Source organism: Periplaneta americana, chromosome 9 (genome assembly GCF_040183065.1).
Source record: "Periplaneta americana isolate PAMFEO1 chromosome 9, P.americana_PAMFEO1_priV1, whole genome shotgun sequence".
Taxonomy (NCBI): Eukaryota; Metazoa; Arthropoda; class Insecta; order Blattodea; family Blattidae; genus Periplaneta; species Periplaneta americana.
In genome coordinates this window covers 46,142,348-46,165,167 of record NC_091125.1, presented here as the reverse complement: position 1 = coordinate 46,165,167, position 22,820 = coordinate 46,142,348, and the positions used below count along the sequence as shown (strand labels likewise).

At 34.4% G+C, this 22,820-nt stretch overlaps 1 protein-coding gene across 2 annotated transcripts in view; it reads left to right on the top strand.

Moving 5' to 3' along the window:
- The window catches only part of LOC138705885 (transient receptor potential channel pyrexia-like), a 167,487-nt gene extending 145,735 nt beyond the window's left edge, over positions 1 to 21,752 (top strand). The window contains exons 1-3 of one of the 2 annotated variants that reach the window (XM_069834613.1): positions 1,806 to 2,630; positions 9,592 to 9,686; positions 16,240 to 21,752. In XM_069834613.1, coding sequence (XP_069690714.1) covers positions 9,684 to 9,686; positions 16,240 to 19,125 — 2,889 coding nt within the window. In that variant the 5' untranslated portion in view covers positions 1,806 to 2,630; positions 9,592 to 9,683 and the 3' untranslated portion in view covers positions 19,126 to 21,752. Of the gene's footprint in view, positions 1 to 1,805; positions 2,631 to 9,591; positions 9,687 to 16,239 lie in introns of those variants that run through there. The other variant, XM_069834614.1, reaches the window with a different exon arrangement.
- Positions 21,753 to 22,820: the final 1,068 nt, after the last annotated feature.

Below are 22,820 nucleotides of genomic sequence, written 5' to 3'. Positions count from 1 at the left end.
AAAACCACGTCCTGTAAAAGGTAGACTTGCTGAAACTAAAGACTGCGACTGTAGACTTGGTAGTCGATGAAATATGCACTGTATACTGATATACATACATACATACATACATACATACATACATACATACATACATACATACATACATACATACATACATACATACATACATACATACATACATACATACATACATACATACATACATACATACATAACTACACAGCTTTTTAACTAACACTTCTCACCAGAATGGTTTAATACAGGGCTGGGCATCGGGAGCGGATCCAGACTCTAAACGGGGACGCTTAATATTCATCCGTCACTGAATGACGCTGCGCGGTGTTCGGCGGGGAAGAAAGGGGATGACGAGAAATTATATGGCTCCCCGTGAGAGAGTAGAATCTGCTCTTGCTGCCCAGCCCTGGTTTAATAGACCACTGCTTGCTTTCATTTATCTGATTATTACTAAGGATCCTTACCACGGCTTTCAAAAAATTGGCGACAGAGTGGCGAATATTAACTTTATAATTTTACTGATTAACTTTGTAACTTCTTTACTGTGTTAATATGAGGAATTTATAATTTTATATTGAAACTTCCAAAAAAAAATTGTTTTTCAGTAGCTCAGAAAATAACACAATGTACTGTGATAAATCCTTCTGACTCAGTTGGATGTAAAAATTACAAACTGTTACGTTCTTAGAATACATGCTAATAAAACGATATGCTTCAATGTAAGTATTAACTTGTTACACACATTTCATAAGTGGAGAATACAGAATTATAAAATGTATGTAAACATCAAATCGGCCTACTTAAATGACTACGACACTTCTTTTTCTTTAGTCATTACCTAAAACAATGCTGACTTCGTAGTGCATCATCATCATCATCATCATCATCATCATCATATTCGTCTTCTTCTTCTTCTTCTTCTTCTTCTTCTTCATCCTTACAAATAATGAGCCAGATGGCACATTACGGACTCAGTGTAGAGTCTCGTTATACTTCTTAAATGGTCTTCAAGCGGATTTTCTTCTGCTTGGAAGTAGTGCGTCATCTCTGGGGGCCAACACATTCTGTTTAATACCATTTCCGTCGGTAGATATGCATTAGATTTAACGTGAGCATTGACCCATTTTCTTGGAATATCTTCATATTTTATATTTTTTCCAACAGAGTGCAGGCCATGGTTCTTCACATAAAGCACATTTTTCCTGCCCGTTATTTGTAGGTCATCTCGTTTTCAGGTGGTCAGTGCACCACTGCTATACGCTACAAAGTTGGTATTGCAAAAATGTCGTACAATTTTAATGTGGTGAGTCTTTGAAGAAGCACTAGGTTACAGAGTTTAGAATTCTATCGACCTTTGTAAAATTTAAAACAAGTTTGTTAATTTCCATTTTCTAGTAGATACTATAGGTATTCAAAACTTTAAATTTAAATATCAATAAAAGAAACATTTTTTATAGATATGGGAAAAGATGCGTGTATTTTTTTGATCTGTATGCACGATCAAATAAATCAATCCATTTCGTCAACGAAGATAAGAGTTAAAAAAAATACTTTTGCATATGTTCCCTACATGCAACACGCGTTTTCCATATAAATGCGGGTTTCAAATACCACTATATTTGTCATATACGATAGAGCAGAGAAAGTAGACACGACTGGGCAACGCTCAACTTGGTTGTCTACGTAGCATGTTCCAGAAATGAACTCCTTAATGTAACAGCTCGATAACTGTACCAACAGAGGGGAATCCCTGTAAACAAGTATGTCTGGCAAGGTTACGACAACGCACCAAGAATAAGAGAACCAGTCCATATTTACGACCGCACAATTACGAATTCAAGGCACCTGCGACTTTATAAATGACTGTTGGAAAAGGCAACGCAGTTAAAACTCTGATAATCGACGGATATTGTTCATTGGCCTCTATGTATGGGATGTACATCAGTTGCGTGATGGTGTCTGCAAGTCTTCATCAGGAAGTCTCATACGAGCGTTCGGTGGCGGGGACGGGAACAGGTTCTTCGGACAGCCATTGCATCACTTTTTTTTCTCTTACTCTACCAGCAGTAACGCAGGATCCGAGGTAAACCGCATAGCTGAGTTTTGATGAGAGAAAGAAGAACGCATCCTAGACTGTTGTGTTGGTATCTTTCTGCTATTGAAATCAGAAACTGTGCAACTTTCCGCGCGTCAGTCGTTGGTGGACATTCAACGAAGTGTCTTACATCTCATGGTCAGAGGAGCTTCATTAATCTACACTTGTACCTTCTGTGGCTTTCATATCAACAAATGTTCAGTTAGTGTAATTAGTGTGCTTCTCGTGACAGATTTCCCGTTTGACAGAAATAAGTTTGAACAGACCACTTCCTAAACGAGACAGCCCAATAAGTATGTGAAGTCTTAGCGTGTGTTTATATTGGTGTCAGTATGCGAAGTATGTGTGTATATTCAGTTTCTTTCTCTTTGTGACATCGAAACGATAATCGTATCATCCAATTTACAGTACCATCACAAAATCTACAATCAATAGTTAATCAATTTAAATTGTTTGTTCGTTATTGCTACAAGTATGAACAAAACTGCAGCGATGTAACAGTCCGAAAATTGTAATGGTAAGTAGATACAGTAATTTTATTATATTTATGAATGCTTTCTGAAAAGTTAACTTCGTTCCCTTTTGTGTCCAATTGATTCGTGTGAATATAAATTTGTGCATCATAATGCAGAAAATTACAATATCCTTTGCAATAACTGTGATAGAAAGTCAATTATTTTCCCCTAAAAGTTAATTTTAATATCTTGGGTTTTGTTTTTTAAGGACCGAAGTAATTTCCATAATATGTCATCGACTGTTAGAAAGTAATTAAATATATTTTACCAAAACAAAACTTTTATTATGGAATGAATTAAGTTTATTGCAGTTGTCTGAGAGTAGCCTATTTGCGATTGCTATTTTACGTTCTCATTATACGAAGTAAAGAAGAGAAAATATATTTATGCTGTAAAAATCGATTTCTAGGTATTTACGGAAATACAAGCTTTCAGCTTTCTTGTTATCGAAAATATCGTTATCCGCATGACGTCGATGTTTTTCTGTGTGCTTACAGCGATTTCTCCTAGCGACGGAATTTGTTTATATTTAGTAGCTAAAGATCAATTCAATCCGGAAACCAATGGATTATTTGAAATCAAAACCAGAAAATGGCTCTTTACTGTAAGTTTGCTCTAACGATCTCTTTAACTTGGGTTATATTTATAATCGCTTTTACTGCGAGGTCATGTCGCGACTGTCTGTTGGGAATGGCACATTGTTCTCCACTTTGCTTCCATCTGCTGATCATCATGTAGGCCTACAGTATGTATTTAGGTCTTGCGAATTAGTATTTGGTTCTTTGCTGTAGTGAAAGTGGGAACCAATCCGACATTTTTCTTTTAAAATAACTAGATTCTTAGTTATTTATGGTCGACAAAACCACTAAAAACCCCAACTAGATGACCGATCCTAGAATTTGAACCAGGAATCTTCCAAAAATGAGTGTTTTACCACTGAACCGCCTCGTTCTATATTTAAATTTTATATCTGTGTTTTATGTTTTAACTATATTCGCTTTAATTGCGAGGTTATATAGCGACTGTGTCCGAACGGCACATCCGATTTTAATTTATGTGTTGCCACCTAGTGGCTATATCCGGTACATCAGATCTTGCGAAACTTTGTTGCGGAAGTGGGAACCAAACTGGCATCGGCATATGCATTAATTAGTGTAACTAGTTTTCTAGATATTTAATGATCGAGGAAACTATTGAAAACTCGGATTAGATTTGCCGACTCTCGGATTTGAATCCGGGACCTCCCAAATGCAAGTCCAGTGTCTGACACTTGAACCACCTAGCTCAATCTATTTAAATTTTGTTTCTTATAGAAGATGGAACGATGAAAGAAGTGTAGTAGGCCTATACCGTACAGTACGTAATTAGCCTACATCTCTGATCGAAAATTCCTTCAGACAAAAACTTTGTCTTATATATGAATAAACGAATATGAATAATTAAGATAATTGTGGCCGTTATGAAAATAGAATAAAAAACCAATCAATCTTCAATTCCGTCTAAAAATGTTATCTGCAGCATAATAGCATAATGTTTACCTATATCCCATTGACAATCTCTCCAGACAAGTTTAAGAGCTTGAAGATACCTACCTACCCATGGATTATTTTTTATTGACATAACCCTAATAATACGGAAAAAGGACAGAGAAGAGGAGACTTAAAATAACACAAGAAACTTAAAATAAAAAATATGTAATCTCAGAACTCCATGTTTTGAAACAGACTTTTCGCATCTCTTCGCCATAAATGAAATTTCCAGACAGCCAACGTGTTTACCTTTCGTACGCACGAAGCGGGCTCTAAACTTCTTTGCCCATTTTATTCATTTTACACCTGCTATTTGACAAATGCACTACATCAAACTGGCAAAATACCGTCTGTGGCTCAAGCGCTATCACACTGGCCTTCCATTCAGGCAGCCCGGTTTCGATTCTTGGTCAGATCTTGTTGGAATTTGTAATGAACAAAGTAGAAGTTGCAGAGGGTTTTACTTGGGGTATTCTCATTTCCCTCTCTCATTCCACCAACTCTCTTCACCATCTCAAGTCATGCAGCATAGGCTAATGCAGCGGTCGGCAAATGTAGTACATTTAGTACTTGTAGAACGCGACTTTTCAACCCTCACCCTCTAATTCACCTGTACCGACAGAGTTGGTTGACGCCTAGCATACGAGATGAATGAGCTAGGTAGATTTGCTGTGATCACTGTAGAACGGCTGAAGGTATCAAATGGCGACCAGTGGGCTAATGTGAAGTCTTCAGGGCAATACAAATTTTCGATACTTGTGGCTCGGGCCCTGAGTTTTATCAAGTACTCGTCTGTGTGGAATACTTGGCTCTCTTAGAGTTGAGGTAGGATGGCTCACCTATCAACATTGAATTCACTAATACCACCAAGGCCATCTGTCAGTCTGGAAAAATTATTACATATATAGAGCGTATAATGTACCAATTTGAACCTAAGTAGAAAATCCCACAAAAAGCCAGCCAGTATACATATTCATGTCATGCTGTATGTAGATATTGAAAACAATAGGTGGCAGCTCTATAAAAATATTTCGACGAACCAACTCGAACTTAAATTTAGTATTTCATTTCCAACTACAGTGAAACCCCGCGATAATTTGGACAGCTCTTTTTTTATATATAGGCCCTTCAAGACACTTGGTGATTATTATTTCACACATTGAATGTAGAAGTAAATGCAAAGAGTAAAATGTGTAGTGATAAATTAAAAGCATTCAACATAAGATTTATTTAGATAGTACATTAATTGAATTTGTGGCCTATAATCCGAACTGTTACAAATTTTATATTGCCATAAAAAATGCGGCATGTTGTACATAAATAACAGCGCAAACAGACGCAGACAAAACTTACATCTTTCTTTAAATTAGTCTGTAGTAATTGACTTGAATTAAAGAACTCCATACTCATTCGTTTTCTTTTAAATTAAGGTTTTGTGTCCCATATGTTTGTAAAAGGTAGTTACTGTATGTACTTCCTATACATTAGACCTACGGTAATTGACTGCAACTAAAGAACTTCAAACTCATTCAAAGGGTGGCAGGATTCACCTTCACAGACAATTTGGCTTTAATGACAATAGAGATGTCAGTCCTACGTGCCCGCCGCTTTTACTTCCAAGAAATGCCTGATTCATATTAGGGCCTGAGTAAACCCCATGCGGTCGAAATGATTAGATCAATGGAGAAAATCCATTACCCCATTGGGAATGGAGCCAGCGACCGAGGTCGTATGATCGTTCGAAAATAATTTTATTTGTTGAGCATTCAGTGTGTATTAGTTAAAGTGAAGAGGAAAGATATTCTGGAGTGCTTCCTCCGAAATTACTCTACCCTGAAAGACGTTAAGTAACCTTTCGATAAGTATCGTAATTGTCAGAGAAGTAGAAAGAAGTGCAGCACCAAAAGGACTTATAATATAATATATAATATAATATAATATACGGTAATACTGGAAGCGAATTTCTTGTTGCCGTGATCTTGAGGGTACTTCAGACAGTTAAGCACCTGCTACTATTCGAAACGCAGCATGGTATTCATAATTAATTTATTACTAGGGACCGTACTTTGTCCCAGGAGGTAATAAATTAATTATGAATACCATGCTGCGTTTCGAATAGTAGCAGGTGCTTAACTGTCTGAAGTACCCTCAAGATCACGGCAACAAGAAATTCGCTTCCAGTATTACCGTATATTATATTATATTATATTATATTATATTATATTATATTATATTATATTATATTATATTATATTATATTATATTATATTATATTATATTATATTATATATTATATAATATAATATATTATGTTATATAATATATTATGTTATATATTATATTATATATTATATTATATTATATTATATTATATTATATTATATTATATTATATTATATTATATTATAAGTCCTCTTGGTGCTGCACTTCTTTCTACTTCTCTGACAATTACGATACTAATCGTAAGGTTACTTAACGTCTTTCAGGGTAGAGTAATTTCGGAGGAAGCACTCCAGAACATCTTTCCTCTTCACTTTAACTAGTACACACTGACTGCTCAACAAATAAAATTATTTTCGAACGATCATACGACCTCGGTCGCTGGCTCGATTCCCAATGGGGTAATGGATTTTCTCCATTGATCTAATCATTTCGACCGCATGGGGTTTACTCAGGCCCTAATATGAATCAGGCATTTCTTGGAAGTAAAAGCGGCGGGCACGTAGGACTGACATCTCTATTGTCATTAAAGCCAAATTGTCTGTGAAGGTGAATCCTGCCACCCTTTGGGCCTCCATGACATGTAATGAGGATGACATATGACTTCCTCCTTATTGATTATAATAAGTGCAAAGTACTTTCCTTTAACATAACCTTCAAACAATGTTATTTTGCTTTATTAAAAAATCTCACTTTACCTACAAAAGAGTTAATGAAATCGTCCATAGTGACATAAAAATCTTATTGTTACGCATCTGTTCGCACACGTCACTATAACCGACAGCGTTAGCCACGGACTGACAATAAAATACGACCAAATCATCAAAAATTGCGGAAAATGAATTAGTGTTCAAGAATTTGTTCAGTGATAGATGAATGTGATTTTTAAATTGACACGTTATTTTACAGGCGACTGTACGGTCACTATAGCCTACTCGTAAGTGCCTTACCACCCTTTACAGGATGTAATGATAACGTGGTGAAAATAATACTAAGAGAAACCACTAAGCTTGATTTTCGCCTTCATTTTCAAGTCAAGGAACTAGTTATTTTTAACAACGGAAGAAATTAAGTTTATTTCAGACCTTCTAAAAAGCTCCCACCTACGAAAACCTCCATTGAAAACTGTATAACTTTCCACACATCGCTTAAAGTAAACCTTGCCATTTAAGGAATTGATGAGAAAGTTCAAATGTTACATTAGCTATATAATTAAAATACAAAAAATTGCTATAAGAAACAAAAGAAATGGTGAAAGGAAGTAGTAGGCCTTTTATCATATGCAACAAATGAGTATTAAATGAAGTTCTCCATTTTATCACCAATTTTAAGACAGTCGGTCAGTGGCGATATCCAAAAAATTTAACAACCAGTTCTCTCTTGTGTACCTATGTTATACATATACGGTATATGTCCATGGTAATTGCAAATATTACCTAGAAATAATTTAACAACCGGTTCGTCCGAACTGATGCGAACCGGCCGAATATCACTACTGCAATCGGTAATAGCAACGCTTCTGAGACGTTATATATTACACATTTAAAATGGATCGAAAATGGTCGTAATTCACGACTATAAATTAGAACGAGGGTACCATTGAGGAAGTATTCTGTAACTAGTCAAAGTAACACAATTTTCCAGCTACAGGACAGTGTCTCACATTGGTCGTTGTTTCGTAACCATCTGTACCTAAAACCTATTTTCAAACCTTGAGTTCCTACGCCGATGATAAGATATCAACAGCCGTAAGATGTAATCATGAATTTGAAAGAAGTTTTTAATTGGAATATTGGGTTGAGTCATAGTCCACTTATTTCAGAATTCATATTGACATTTGTTTTAGATTATCAGAAAAACCCAACGAAAAACGGCAATCCCTGATGGGGTATGGAGACCGTTTTTCTCAGGGAGTTCAGGCGAGGTTTACTATACAAAAAATACACGTATACATTCAACAGAAAAAGAAAAATTAACTCAATTTCCACGAAAAGAGTCGAATTCAGGACTATGAATTAATTTTCATCAAAGTGGAAAAAGGAGTTTCAAACATTAAGAGAAGGAATCTTCATAAATATCGGTCAGAATATGAAGAATGGTTGGGCAAACCCTGTAATTGTATGTACAGTAGCTCGTGAATGTACAATGGATCAGTAACTCTCCTTTGAGGTGTTACTGTTTATTTAAAATGTGCTAAATGCTTCAGTGATTAAATACAGAATGGACCTGAGAAAGATTTCCTCCCTATAGTGAAAATGAATTCCTCGAAAATCATTATAATGTACGATCGAATAATTATTTGTTCTGTACTTAGAAAATGTGTTATCTGTAGAGAAAAATAATCAGTACCATAGTACAATATACTATTAACATAGTAAATTGAATTTACAGCAAAATATGCAATATCTAAATAAATATAACGATACTGAAAACAATTTGTAACCTAAATTGCAAAACTTACTCCTTAATAGGTTTTTCTGTTTTAAAAAATAAGCCATGCCAGCGGCCTGAATCAATATTAGACCCATGTGTGTTTTTATTTAAAATAAAGATCGTTAATTTTTGCTTAAAATGATTACATTTCACACTCAACACACCAGTTGAACTGATTTGTAGGCATTTATTCTCCAATGGCAGGTACTTGACTACGCTACGTCATTCACTCAAACGTCCCCCATCTAGGAGTGAAGCATCAAAGTTGTAATTCTTTTTTCCATTGCTTTTTAAATCTACAGCGTAGTACTAAAATGTTTATTTCTCGAAAACTATTTATCAGATTTACATAAAATAAACATCATTATAAACCTCAATAATTAGTGTACAAAATGACGTCAAAATTAAAAAAAAAAAAAAGACAAAATAGGCTATTTTTGGCCATTGAAAGTGTCAAGTTATATCTTAATATAAACATAATTTATCAAATAGTTTAGGAAAAGAAATTGTAGGCCTACACATAAATGGACAAGTAATCGAGCAGATGGACAGAAAGACAGACAGGATGTTAAAAGAGAAAACACTTCCTCGGAATTATGAATGTCAAAAACATACACTGGTACTTGAAATTTTCAGAACTTAATTTTACAGGATTACAATAGGCTACTTTTTCTGTATTCAGAATTATGAAAAGATAAAGTCGGACTTAGTGTATTCCACCTTTATTATTAAAATATTTGTTATGAAACTGAATAGTCATTTATGATCTTTTTTGTTTCAGAAAGAGTCCTGTAGGGTGAAGGACACTGAATGTCACTTGCCGTTATGTGCACACAATGAAATAATACAGCACTTCAGACTTCAAGAATAGAAATGGTAAGTGCCATATTTAGTCGAATAAGAACATGTATCTCTGCATATGGTTCAATGGAAAGCGAACTTCATTGCTACAGGCAGCAATTAACACGAATATTTATGAGTGTCCTCATTTCTCCAGGAAAAATTCAAGATCGCACATACTCAGAAATATTGAAGCTACTGTATGTATCTTCATCATCGTCAGGAAACGCAGAGAAAGGGGAACCTATCTGTTGGATCCTTTATCAAGGTATTCTCCTGAACTGGAGTTTGGTGACGGATTCAACAGCTGTTCCCCTTTTCCTGCCAGTAGACAGTAATTTCTCTAATACAAAGATAGTGTTTGGAACATCTCATTTATTACATTATCTCATGTTAGAAGACATGCACTATTCTTTCCTAGTGCGGAATTTGTCATAGTAGTGTTGAATACATCCACATCTGAAATTGGAGGCATTGAGTTCTAGACGTCATTTTAATTTGTTACGGAATTTTTAGAAGGTAGTAGTTTTTATCCCCAAACGGTAGCATTTTTGAAACTTTATTTCATTTTAATGTTAAAAATTATAGAACACACTCCGTTTTATCTATGAGCTATCACTGGGTACGAGAGTTTTGTTTAATTAAATATCCTGCTAAATGAGTGTTTAATGTTTCCGTAGGCTTAGAGTGGAAAATTCGCCAATGGTTTGTGACTGCAGTGTGAAAAATATAATGGTGACCCTTTTTCCACCAGGAGTTTCGAACAAAAATTATATATTATTCAAAGAAGTAGACAGGGTTGCCAGATTGTTACCAGGAATCCAGGACAGGTGATGATACTGCGAATCTTAACATCACTAAACATTTGAATTAATTAAATTTGTAATAGAACTGATTTTATGTATTTCAACTAATTAGTAGGGTCTAAACTTTTAGTTTTGTTACATTTTTGCTAGATTACCAGTATGAAATTTCTTTTGAATTATTGATAAAGTCTGGTAAAATAATGCCATATTACAGCCTAATCTATACAGAAAAAAATGCATGATAATACAGTGTTTAAATCCTATCAATAATAAATCAACTTCCAAAGAGAGTGAAGAATAAAAATAGCCTGTTGTATAATGCCTAATACATACTGTAGTACTATCATATTTTATTTCAATAGAACCTGATAGGAGGTGTCAGGTGGCGATGATGACGACATTGAACATAGGTTGGACAGGATATTAAAAAATGAATAAGGAATTTTAAAAACAATTTTATAGAAATGAGCAAAAAATTGCATTTTTCAGATTTTTTTTTTTTTTTTTTTTTTTTTTTTTTACATTCCGGGACAAAATATAACTCAATCCAGGACACAGGACACACCATTTAAATCCAGAACAATCCTGGGAAATCCAGGACGTCTGGCAACCTTCCAAGTAGATCAATACCAGTTTTTAAAATACCTTGTGAAAGAATCTAATAAAGTAGCTCGACAATTTAAAGAATCATATATGGAGAGTACATAATATGGTTATCTAGTTACATGAAAACTAATCAATTGTGTTGTTTGTTGGCCTTACCTTTTATGTTCACGCGAAAAAAAAATTATGAACACGATTTAGACAGCTTCAGAACATTAAAACGAAAGCATGAAATTTCTGCTGCACACACAACTGCAGCTGATTTGGTTAGATTTGGTAAAAATGGATCTGAGTTCAGTCTAAGCGAAGGTCAACACCAAATTTTTTGTGCTAAGTTGAACAGGCGCATGAACCTTCGATACAATTAAGTTAAACAAGTGTATGCATTATTTTTATTGTCTTTAAAAACTGTAGCTAATAGAGAATTCGTCACTTTGAGACATTGAGAACAATTTCAATTAGTAGTTGCGTGATATTAAAATCCCTTTTTTTTTTAATTACCAGTAACCAGTTTGCCTAAATATTACAAAGCTAGCATAGACTTAAAATAAATAACCAAAGTTGTTGCTGTTGCACTATAATTAGAATACTGAGAAAAGTTTACATCCACAATAGAAAGAATGTAAGGCAATTGCATACTATTAGAATGTACGGTCATGCAAGTAAAGGCAGATAAATGGCCTAGAGTGGAAGGATGAATTATAATATGAAAAGGGCCGTCACCATTAAATAGTATAAACTTATGTATAATTCTTAACTTTCTCATTAAAGAGTCTTAAAGTAGGACAAATAAATTTTTGTTGTTGTTTTATTGAATGGAAACACTTTGGGAAATGGCACCCATCGCTACTGAAACCAAGTCTATATAATAAATGGATCAAATTCGATGCTCTGCATGTGGCATTTGTATTGCATCTGGAGACTGAGGAAAGAGATTTAGAATTTCTACTACAGGAAAGTTTGTAAGCTGTCATACCTTTCATAGGAACACAAAAGCTAATGTTGCTTATGAAAGAATCACACGTTATATCATCTTTGAGGACCTTGAATAAGAATAGACAATCGAGTTCGTGACGTCTGGAATACAAGCTTCGACAATTTAAAGTAATCACAGTTTTTCTCAAAGTATCATAATGAAAATTTTTCTCGTAGCTGTACCCCAGAGTCACTGTGCAGAAATCTGTATGAACTTAAGGATATAAATTTTCTTTGGATACTTTCTAATTTACCTGAATCAGTTGTAACAAAATTCCAGACTACAGATATATATTCGAGTTTCGATCTGATCAGTGTATAGTAGTATAATAGAAGAGAATCGGGTGTAGAGAAAGAAAAAGTTATAGACTCTATTATTCCCAACATTTTGATTGCATTATTGTATGTGTAATTGACGTGCTTGTGAAAATACAGTTCACTGTCAAATAATAATAATAATAATAATAATAATAATAATAATAATAATAATAATAATAATAATAATAATAATAATAATTCAAAGAAATAGATGATAAATACAGTAGTAATGTCACTTGCAACAAAATAAGGGAACTGAATTGTTATGAAATACACAAAATATGTAATGATGAATATGTGTTATAGGTATTGTCAGGACACTCGTTTCGCTTAAAGGATTAGCTGTCACTAGCTGTAAAGTTATTTTTGCTATGAACAAGCGATTGTTCATAATCGAATATACTAGTTTTATAACTCCCCCTTCACAGTAGGTACTTTGTTTTGAGAAGAAATAATATAATACTTAGACTCGTATTATAGACCAGTAGTATCTTATAACATTTCTGTCACTTTTAAAACACATTTTCGTAACTAGAAAACTAATATTAGAAGTCATTATAATACACGAATAACTACTTTATGTGGATTTATACTAAATTAATTACATATGTCTATGTTTACTTAAACTGTAATATGTATGAGGTCAGATGTCTTAAATTTTGGTCTTACAAAACGTCTTTTGTGTGCAGTCTAGCATACAAAATGTCACCTTCTTATTTGGGTTTCTAATAAACTCTTTAATTTATGTATGTACCAGTCTTTTAAATGACACTTGACACTTCAAATCTGTAAACAGAATATCACAACAATTTTTGTTGGAGTGCCAAGAGTAGCATATTGACAGGAATCATAAATATAGACAAACTAAAAGGAGATGGAGAGTAATACTAGAAATCCATGTTGACTCTTTCGTACACTACTTTTAACACTTGAATACCGTATAAATAATTGATTAAATGGCGACGAGTAAGATCGCTATTTAATCAATTATTAATACTAGAAAAATGTATTGTGAAGTCAGAATAGGTAATACTGTACGTCAATTTCTTGAAGTGCATAAAAATAAGAAGAATAAAAACTTTGTAGACTCTTCATTGTAATCACGATAGTTAATATATATGTAATTACTAGAATAGACAAACATGTTCTTTCGTATGATCTTTGATCGTGTTGTATAAAGCACATAGAAAAGTGGTTCAATTTCTCGCAATTGTAGAGCTACATATGGCACAGTGTTTCACTTTCAATATTATCTTATAAATTTTACACTCTTTTAAGATTTTGTCTATAAGTATCAGTGGCGTAGCATGAAATTTTGAGCAGGGGAAACTAATTCAAGTTGTTTTTCATGCAATATGAGAAAACGTATTACAAAAATATAGTCTTAAACTAAATAGCAGTCAATGTCAAGTCAGGAGTCGAAGATTGGTTGGAACCTCGTAAGTAACACCAATAAGGCATGACCTCAAATGGTACGTAGTAAAATATGATTTCACGGTTTACACATATCTCTAACAAATAGACACGTACAGGTATACACGTATAACATTAGCTCACTCGCTGTCATAGTTAGAGGAATCACAATATTAACGGTCAATAAATAAAGTATTAGTATCATTACGCATGTATGTATCTGTCTTTTGGTTGTATCCTTCATTGACAACTAGGCAGTCGGTCATTTGTTTTTTAGATCACACTTTTATTCGTAAGTCAGTCTTGATAATAGAATTGTCCTAAAAAATTCAAGTAAATTGGTGTCAGGAACTGTTATTTCACTCATTATTTATTATATCAGCCACAATGCACACTAACACTTCAACTGAACACAACTGATGAAAAGGGATAACTCATAAACTACTTATTTTCAATGTTAAAGCTAGCTTCTTACTAGCCTTGCGACCAGGATAATTTAGTTAGAAAGGGATGGAAAATCTGCGGGGTGGGTTACACAGAAGAATGAGTGTGAGAAACCAGTCTGCTTGGAAGCTGGTGTGTGCAGGCTTCCAGTTTACTGCTGCATCACAATATTTAACGCATAATTATAAATTCTATTAAAATTAATAAATAATTTTGTCCATAGACTGCAGGTTTATTATGAAATTATTATTAACGGGGGAAGCTGAGCTTTTTAGCTTACATTGACGCTAGGCCACTGATAAGTATATGACATTTCGGCTGCTATGGTCTAAAATAAAGTTTACACTAATAAGAGTAGGCCTACTAGTTGATCCTCATAGTAGATGAAAGTTTCTCTGTTTGCAGCTATAACATACCGGTACTGAAGTTTGTGTGACCTGCATGCTGTTTTAAGTGATATGTGAGTGTTTCCGGAGAAGAGGGCCTGCAATTATCTTTGTTGAAAATTGAAATTCATATGTAAATTTAAAACGTGAAAAAATTCTGATTTTTTGCGAAAGAGTTTTGGCCTTACAATACCAGGATAACGAAGATTATGATATTTTCGTTTTCTGTTGTATACTACGTGGTAATGCTTACATCTTCCAACCTCTATCAGTCAAACTTTTCTAATTCTTAATGGAAAAATTCTATCATTCACTCTCAGAATTATGTTTCATGCTGAACTATACAGAGTGAACCGTAAGTAATCTCATTAATTTCGAGGGGTTATTCTTTGAGATATGTCAAACAAAAAAAGTTTAATAGAATTTTGCTCATTTTTGCTTCCTTTTCGAGATGAAAATTGTTTTACTTTTCGTTCTACAAAGAAATTTTGCAATGGTACATTTATTTCTATCAAATTTCTGCATATTTAAAGATTTAAAAGACAAATAAAAAATTTCAGTAATTTATTATCATAGTATACTCCTTCCTTAAATTGACTGATCATATTGGGAATTAAATTAATGGCTTTCCCCCATAACACGCTATGAAATGTTTCATATAAGACAATTTTTATCTCAAAAAGGAAACAAAATCTAGCAAAATTGTATTAAACTTTTTGTTTGAAATATCTCAAAGAAAAACCCCTTGAAATTAATTACATTGCTCATAGTTCACCCTGTATACATATTCTTTTATAAAATATTTATATCAATTTTATTTAACCTTATTTTATTCGTTTAAGTTACACTGTAATACTCGAGTACCATTAAGTCATTAAATACAAGTGCTATGGATTCTTATAAAATTAATTATATTTATTTATGAGACCAGCCTCATGGTCTAGTGGTCAGAGCTTCTGGCTATAGTTCATGAGGTCCCGGGTTCGATTCCCGGTTAGAGCACAGGAATTTTTCCTTAAAGGGGATTATTCCTGTGTTCGTCCATGGTCTGGAATTTAGGTTAAGTTTAGATTTAAGACCTCTCCTGGCACCACATTATCATAATCATCCTATCACATCATCGGGGTAATGTAACTCTGCCCAACCTCAGAAGTGGGTTACAATTAAGCCACAGCCAGGAGAGAAGACCAGAAATGTCGAAAAGACAACCTGGTGGCATTGGATAAAAAAATATATATTTATTTATTTATGAAATAATGGACACTTGTAAACCATATTTTGTCTCAATTTTTCATTTAATTTGCTATTTAATTTAATAAAGTTTACATTTTTTGTTGGCAGCACTGACTTTGTGATAGTCATCATAGCCATTGCAAATCCTATTAGAAGGGGCCGTAAATTATTGTTCCCCTTTTTTTTCTAATGAACTCTTGTAATCTAAAAGTGATCACAGAAAAAAAGAGAGTTGGATGTATTTGCTTGTAAATGACTCCGGGGATCTCAAATATGATTGTGGTAGGGCCCAATATTTTCCACTATGCCACTCGGAAGTTAAATTAAATTTCAACTTTTTATGTTTTAAATATGATTATGATTTGTATTGAATGGTCAATAGTAAGTTACACTTCTGAATTTATTTTTCAGGCTGCTGAACATGATTTGCAAGCTTACGTTACAATGGATGTCCCTGACGAAGAATATCAAGCAGAAACAACTGCAGGCTTAAATCCATCTGCAAAGGCAAATTCGGAAAGTATCCTAATATCACCTCTTACTAGGACTTCTTTGCCTATAATTGTTTCCTGGTGGAAGAATTACCATAAAGATGTTGTTCCAGGAATTGAGAGTGATGACAGTGGAGTGTATCAGTGCATCAAGCAGCAACAGTCACCACCTTCTGATGAAATAGAACTGTCCATTAGCGTTGAAAATAGTTTTGAAAATACGACATATCCAAATTTCCACGCAAAAATATCTCGAAATGCTCTTAAGCATAGTATTCTGGAGATTGTAAAATCAACAAATTATAGTAATCTTAATTTCTTGGAAGATATTGAAAATGGTACAATGACAGTTGAAAATGCAGAACAAATATTTAACACGTGTACAAGAACAGAAAGAAATGTCGTGCTTCTGTGGACAACTTTAAACATGAAAGCAGATCTTCTTGAGACCCTGTTCAAGTACGAAATCGACATACATTTCAGTGAACCCATGCAAGGTTTTACAGCTCTCCACTTAAGCGCATTTAATGATAGTGTAGAATGCACTAAATTCCTTATATCTCAGGGAGCAGATGTTAATTTCACTCCAGACAAGTATACACCACTTGAAACAGCATGTTTCCATAATTCTTACAGAGTTGCGAAATTACTTTTGGAAAATGGCGCAAAAGCAAATGTTGAAAAGGAGGGGGCATACTGTGGCACTCCTCTCCATTCAGCAGTGAAATCAAATGCTATTGAATGCGTGCAACTGCTCCTAGCAGAAGGTGCAGACAGAGATTCCACAAAAGCAGGAGGTATGTCACCCTTACACATTGCTGCTGAGATGGGACACCTCCATTGTCTTAAAATTCTTCTGGACGGCGGTGTTGATGCGAACTTCAATCCACCTGACTCCAAGAACACTGCGTTGCATCTCGCTGCTGAAGGGGGCTTCAGTGAGTGTGTTTCATTGTTATTATCAAAGGGTGCCAATGCAGACATAAGGAATTTTAAGGGACAGACAGCATTACATCTTGCAGCCCGCATTCAATCTATTGAATGTGTAGAAGTGTTACTAAAACGAGATAGAAACTGTGCCAATGCCAAAGACAATGACAGGCGCACCCCTCTCCATTCAGCAGTCGGGAAAAATTTGAATGCTTCCGAGATAACGGAATTATTAATTAAGGCAGGGGCTCATGTTAATGAGGCGGACATATACGGCTACACCCCTTTGCACGTGGCAGCATTAAATGAGAACTCACAGTGTGTGCAGATACTGATAAATCACGGCGCAGATGTCAGTATGAGAACTAAAGGTGGAAATTCAGCACTCGGCATCATTGTTCGAAAGACACCACTGGCACTGTCTGTGTTGTACAAAAAGCTAGACGGTGCAATAAGAGTCCACGATCCTGAAGTGTCTTCAAGCAAAGAAGTGATAATGAAACTTGACTTCCGAGTTTTTCTACAGAGATGTCAGAAAGGTGAAATGAATTTCTTAAAAACTTTCCTCGATGAAGGTCAGAAGGAAATTTTAGAACATCCACTTTGTAAGGCATTCTTACATATAAAATGGGAGAAGATTCGCAAGTATTATATTGGTCGAATGATTTTTTATGGGTTGTTGGTTTTGTCTTTGACAGCATACATATTTACAACCTTTATCTATGACTGTTACAAAGATAGCGAGAAATTAGGTGGGCCTAAATATGTATCTAATAGTTCAAATGCTTCTAGATGTGATAATACGACAGTTTCAGGCTTCCTAAACTCGAATCCAGTGTTCATGAAAATTGAATGGTTCAGTTTAATGTTCTTTGTGATATGTGAAACAATACGAAAGACATATGCAATGATAGGATGCTCAAACTTACACAATTATGTGTGTCATATAGATAATATTATTGAGTGGTTTGTTTTGATTGGCAGCTTTCTAATATCGTATTTATTTTCTAATGTAAGTCAATGGCAGAACCATGTTGCAGCTTTTACAGTTCTGTTTGCATGGATCAATGTGATGCTATTGATTGGACAGTTACCGGTTTTGGGGTCATATGTTGCCATGTATATAAAGGTACAAAAGGAATTTCTAAAACTTTTCATAGCGTATGCATGTCTATTAATTGGATTTACTCTTGCCTTTTGTGTTATCTTCCCTAAAACCGATATCTTTCAAAATCCTGCTTTTGGATTTATCCAAGTTATAGCTCTAATGATTGGATCTGTGGAATATGAGGACTTAGTCTTTGAAGAAGATAAGAAAGGGTTTGTTTTAACTATCAGTGCTCACCTTGTATTTCTACTTTTCATGTTATTTGTGACAATTATAATGATGAACTTGTTAGTTGGCATTGCTGTGCGTGACATCCAGGGACTACAAAAGACTGCAGGTTTATCAAAACTTGTGCGACAAACAAAACTAATATCCAGTATAGAATTATCTTTATTTAACAACTGGTTGCCTAAATATATGCTGATGGTTATTCGACACACAGCTCTTATTTCACCCTCTGGATACAGAGTTGTGCTACACGTAAAGCCCCTAAACCATCGAGAAAAGAGGTTACCAAAAGATATACTGAGAGCTGCCTATGACATAGCAAAAGTAAGCAAGTCTAATTATTCCACTTCTCCCTCTGTTACTTCTCGTCTCTTTTCATTTATCGGGAAAAGAGAAAATTCAACAGCACAACTAATACCAGATGAGTTAACACAACTTCAAAAGTTACAAAAAGAAGTAGAAAATGGAAACCTAGCCATAGCTGTGTTAACGGAAGAAATTCAAGAATTGAAATCATTGCTCAGAAACATTAAGCACTAGATCATAATTGTGTAATCAGCCTTGTAAACAGGAATTAACTAATGAAAAAGCTTTTCAAATCTGCTCTTGATCATTCTCGTTTAGAATCAAGACTGTCACTGCAAAATCTAACTTATAACTCAACTATCAACCAATTCAGTATATTCCAATTTTATCAGATGAACAGTAATTTTTCATCCAGCTCTTTCTTTACTTCATTACATCTATCTAGAAATTTCAGTATTCATATAAACCACAATAAAAACGAACCCCTTTTCATCCAATTGCCCTGAAAAGTGTTGTATACCAGTAAGTATGATTTACCATTTCACTTTCCTGCATTATAATAATGTCTCCTTATACCCATAACAAAATACATTGATGAGATGGCTATACATCATGTTAAATGAACATATGAATGCTTGAAATGATGACACAGAAATAAGCCCTGACGCCACTATAGTATTACAATGAAGACCCACAGAACTCTCTCAAAGTGATTCATGAAGATAGAAGTTCAGTTCACTGAAATTGAACAGTTTATCCAGTTTACAATTTTGTGCATATAAGCCTAGCTTTAAATCAAACATATTAATTCTTTTGCTGAAAGCTTTCCTTCAGATGTTGAAGAAGCAATCTAAGCTGTTATTTCATCCCGTTTACCATACCAGAAAAGTCGAGAGTTAAATATGAATTAGAGTAAAAGCACTTCATGAAATGGTGCAAATGTAAGAAATTAAGAACTTAATATTACAAATAAGAAGGATTTGCTAGCTTATTTTGACTTTTTATCTAAATGTTTTAAATCTTCGTTTCTGTGGGCATATTATCCCATGTAAACAATAAGTAATGTAATGCTGTTGTTTGCTAATGCTCTTGGCTTTGGATGTCCTCTATTTGCCGTCTTGCATCCCAATAATATTTCTCTAGTTGAGAATTGTCGTCTACATCAATTTTTGTGATGGATTGTTACTGTACTTGAGGAGATGGTTCTTAAGTAATGTAATGTTTATGTGTGTGTTTTTTCTTCCAGTAAATCAAGAGTTGATTAATGCTAATGTTTGATTTTTTGCAGTAAACTTGAGAGTTAGTTACCAGTGAGATAATCAATATCATTATCACAGTGACACAAATGTGAATAAATAGGCATTATAAAACGATTGTAGATAAATCGTCTTTATTTTATACCGGTACTTCACTTTTCATTCCCACTTTCACTTAATTTGTACTCTTTGTTAAGAAGTTTCAATTTAACTGTTTTTTTCCCTTCACGTTCCACATTATAGTATTTTTGACAGTGTATCACTAGCACTGAGTATGAGATGCTCGCTCCAACTGATCAAGTACTGCTTCCTTGGTGACATCAAGTTGAGCAAACGGCTGTCATTCCTGTATGCTACTTCGCGCCTTATCTGCTAACCATCACATTGTGCTCCTCGAGCAAAACCTTCTCAATGCAGCTCTCTGGTCATTACTGTACCGAAATTAATGTAATTTGCCTACAATGTAGTCATCTTCTATTTAAGTTTTGACGAAAACGTTTTAATTTTCTTCTTCTTCTTCAACATTATCCTGTCATGTGTTCGTCCTAGAAGAACTGTTACAGTCTGAGAAAAGGATTTTCATGCCATCTTTCGTCCAAGGGATGACCTAATGAGCATTTTCCGTTTGGACTATATTATTATCATAGTGAATTATTTATAAATAAGTATTTTCTCATATGTTTTGCAGAGACTTCAAAAATTATTAGCGAAACTTAGTCTTTTGATTACATTATAATCTGTATTAATTCAAATATTTGAAAAATTAATCAAATGAACTGAATGACAAACTATACATGGCTAATTGGACCTCAAAACTGTAATTTTATGAGAGTTTAGACTTTCACAGTGTGTTTAAAAGTGTGTTAGGTTTTATATCACGTGTTGGGACTTAATATCTCTAATGTTGCAAAAATACCCTTTAGGCTACTTACAGACTCCACCATTACAGTAATATAATAACAGATCTGAAGAATTGCCTACTCTGTTGGCTTCAAGTAGGTCTACAATATGGTGGTGGAATCTGTAAGAAATTTTGAAAAGTTAGAGATGATTAAGTATCAACACGATATAACATTCAAAACATTTCTTTTAAAACTATAATTTGTTATATAATTTTGCCAAATGACTTGCGTAAAATTTGTTAAGAAAATTTACGAAAGTTTCATAATTATGAGCTCATATGCTATCGTTTCTCATTATTTTAATGTTTTTTTTTTTTTCTTCAGTAAAGACGGAATTACAGTATAAAATAGTGTATAATAATGCAATCTGCAGTAGATCAAATGGTTAATCTAGTTGTAAGAGTGTTTGAGAAACATAAAATTGAATAGAACTGAAAACTAGGTGCAATATTTCACCAAACTAATTCTATATTCTTTCTTACCTTTGTATTGGAGTCATGGTTGACCTGAATGGTTATATAAAATAAAAGACTGCCTCGTGCCTGAATAATACAAATTACTATTTTTATAACATTTTTGTCTTCGTCTAAGAGTTTAAGAAAAGATATTTTAATGGCAATTGTTTTTCTGCTCATCTCAATATTCAAGCTATATGTAAGAAGTCGATTGATATTTAATAATAATGTTTTATTTTGTACTACAATTTGGTGTGATATTTATTTATTCTTCTCTCTGTACATTCTAAATAGTATCCTGTGGATTAGAAGGGAAGGAGCTTCAGGACAAGAAGGAAGGGATTGTTTAACCTCATGTTTAGACTGCTTTCATGGCAGGTAAGATTTAAGGTACATATTTCATGTAAGACTGACTTAATTTCAGAGCTAATCTAGATGTTAATGACGAAGAAAGAGATTTATTTTTCTTCCAGGATTAAAACTTTCCAATCCTTAGTCGTACAACCTACAAAACTAATTCATTTTCCTATAGGGTTGCAATCCTCCTGTATTTCCTGGGATCTCCCGTATTTTCCCCTAATTTTTAACAATCTCTTGGCTCCTGTATTTTTCTTCTCTTCGAGCATTTTTCTCCCTTATTTTTGCAAATGTAAAAATCATTATTCTGAACATTTGATTTTACCGTGAATGATGATGATTTATATGATGAGTTTTGTTGTTCAAAAAAATGCATTAAAATGTGCAGTCTTTATGGAAGGTAATAACTTACTTACTTACAAATGGCTCTTAAGGAACCCGAAGGTTCACTGCCGCCCTCACACAAGCCCGCCAGTGGTCCCCATCCTGTGCAAGATCAATCCAGTCTCCACCATCATACCCCACCTCCCTCAAATCCACTCCAATATCATCCTCCCATCCACGTCTCGGCCTCCCCAAAGGTCCTCCTCCCTCCAGTCCCCCAACCAACACTCCATATGCACTTCTGGACTCGCCCACATGCGCCACATGCCCCGCCCATCTCAAACGTCTGAATTCGATGTTCCCAACCATGTCAGGTGAAAAATACAATGCGTGCAGCTCCGCATTGTGCAACCCTCTCCACCCTCCCGCAACCTCATCCCGCTCAGCCCCAAATATCCCCCCAAGCACCCTACTCTCAAACACCCCCAACCCATGCTCCTCTCTCAGAGTGAGAGTCCAAGTTTCACAACCACACAGAAGAACCAGCAATATAACCGCTCTACAAATTCCAACTTTCAGACTTTTGGACAGCAGACTGGATGACAAGAGCCTCTCAACCGAATAATAACACGCAC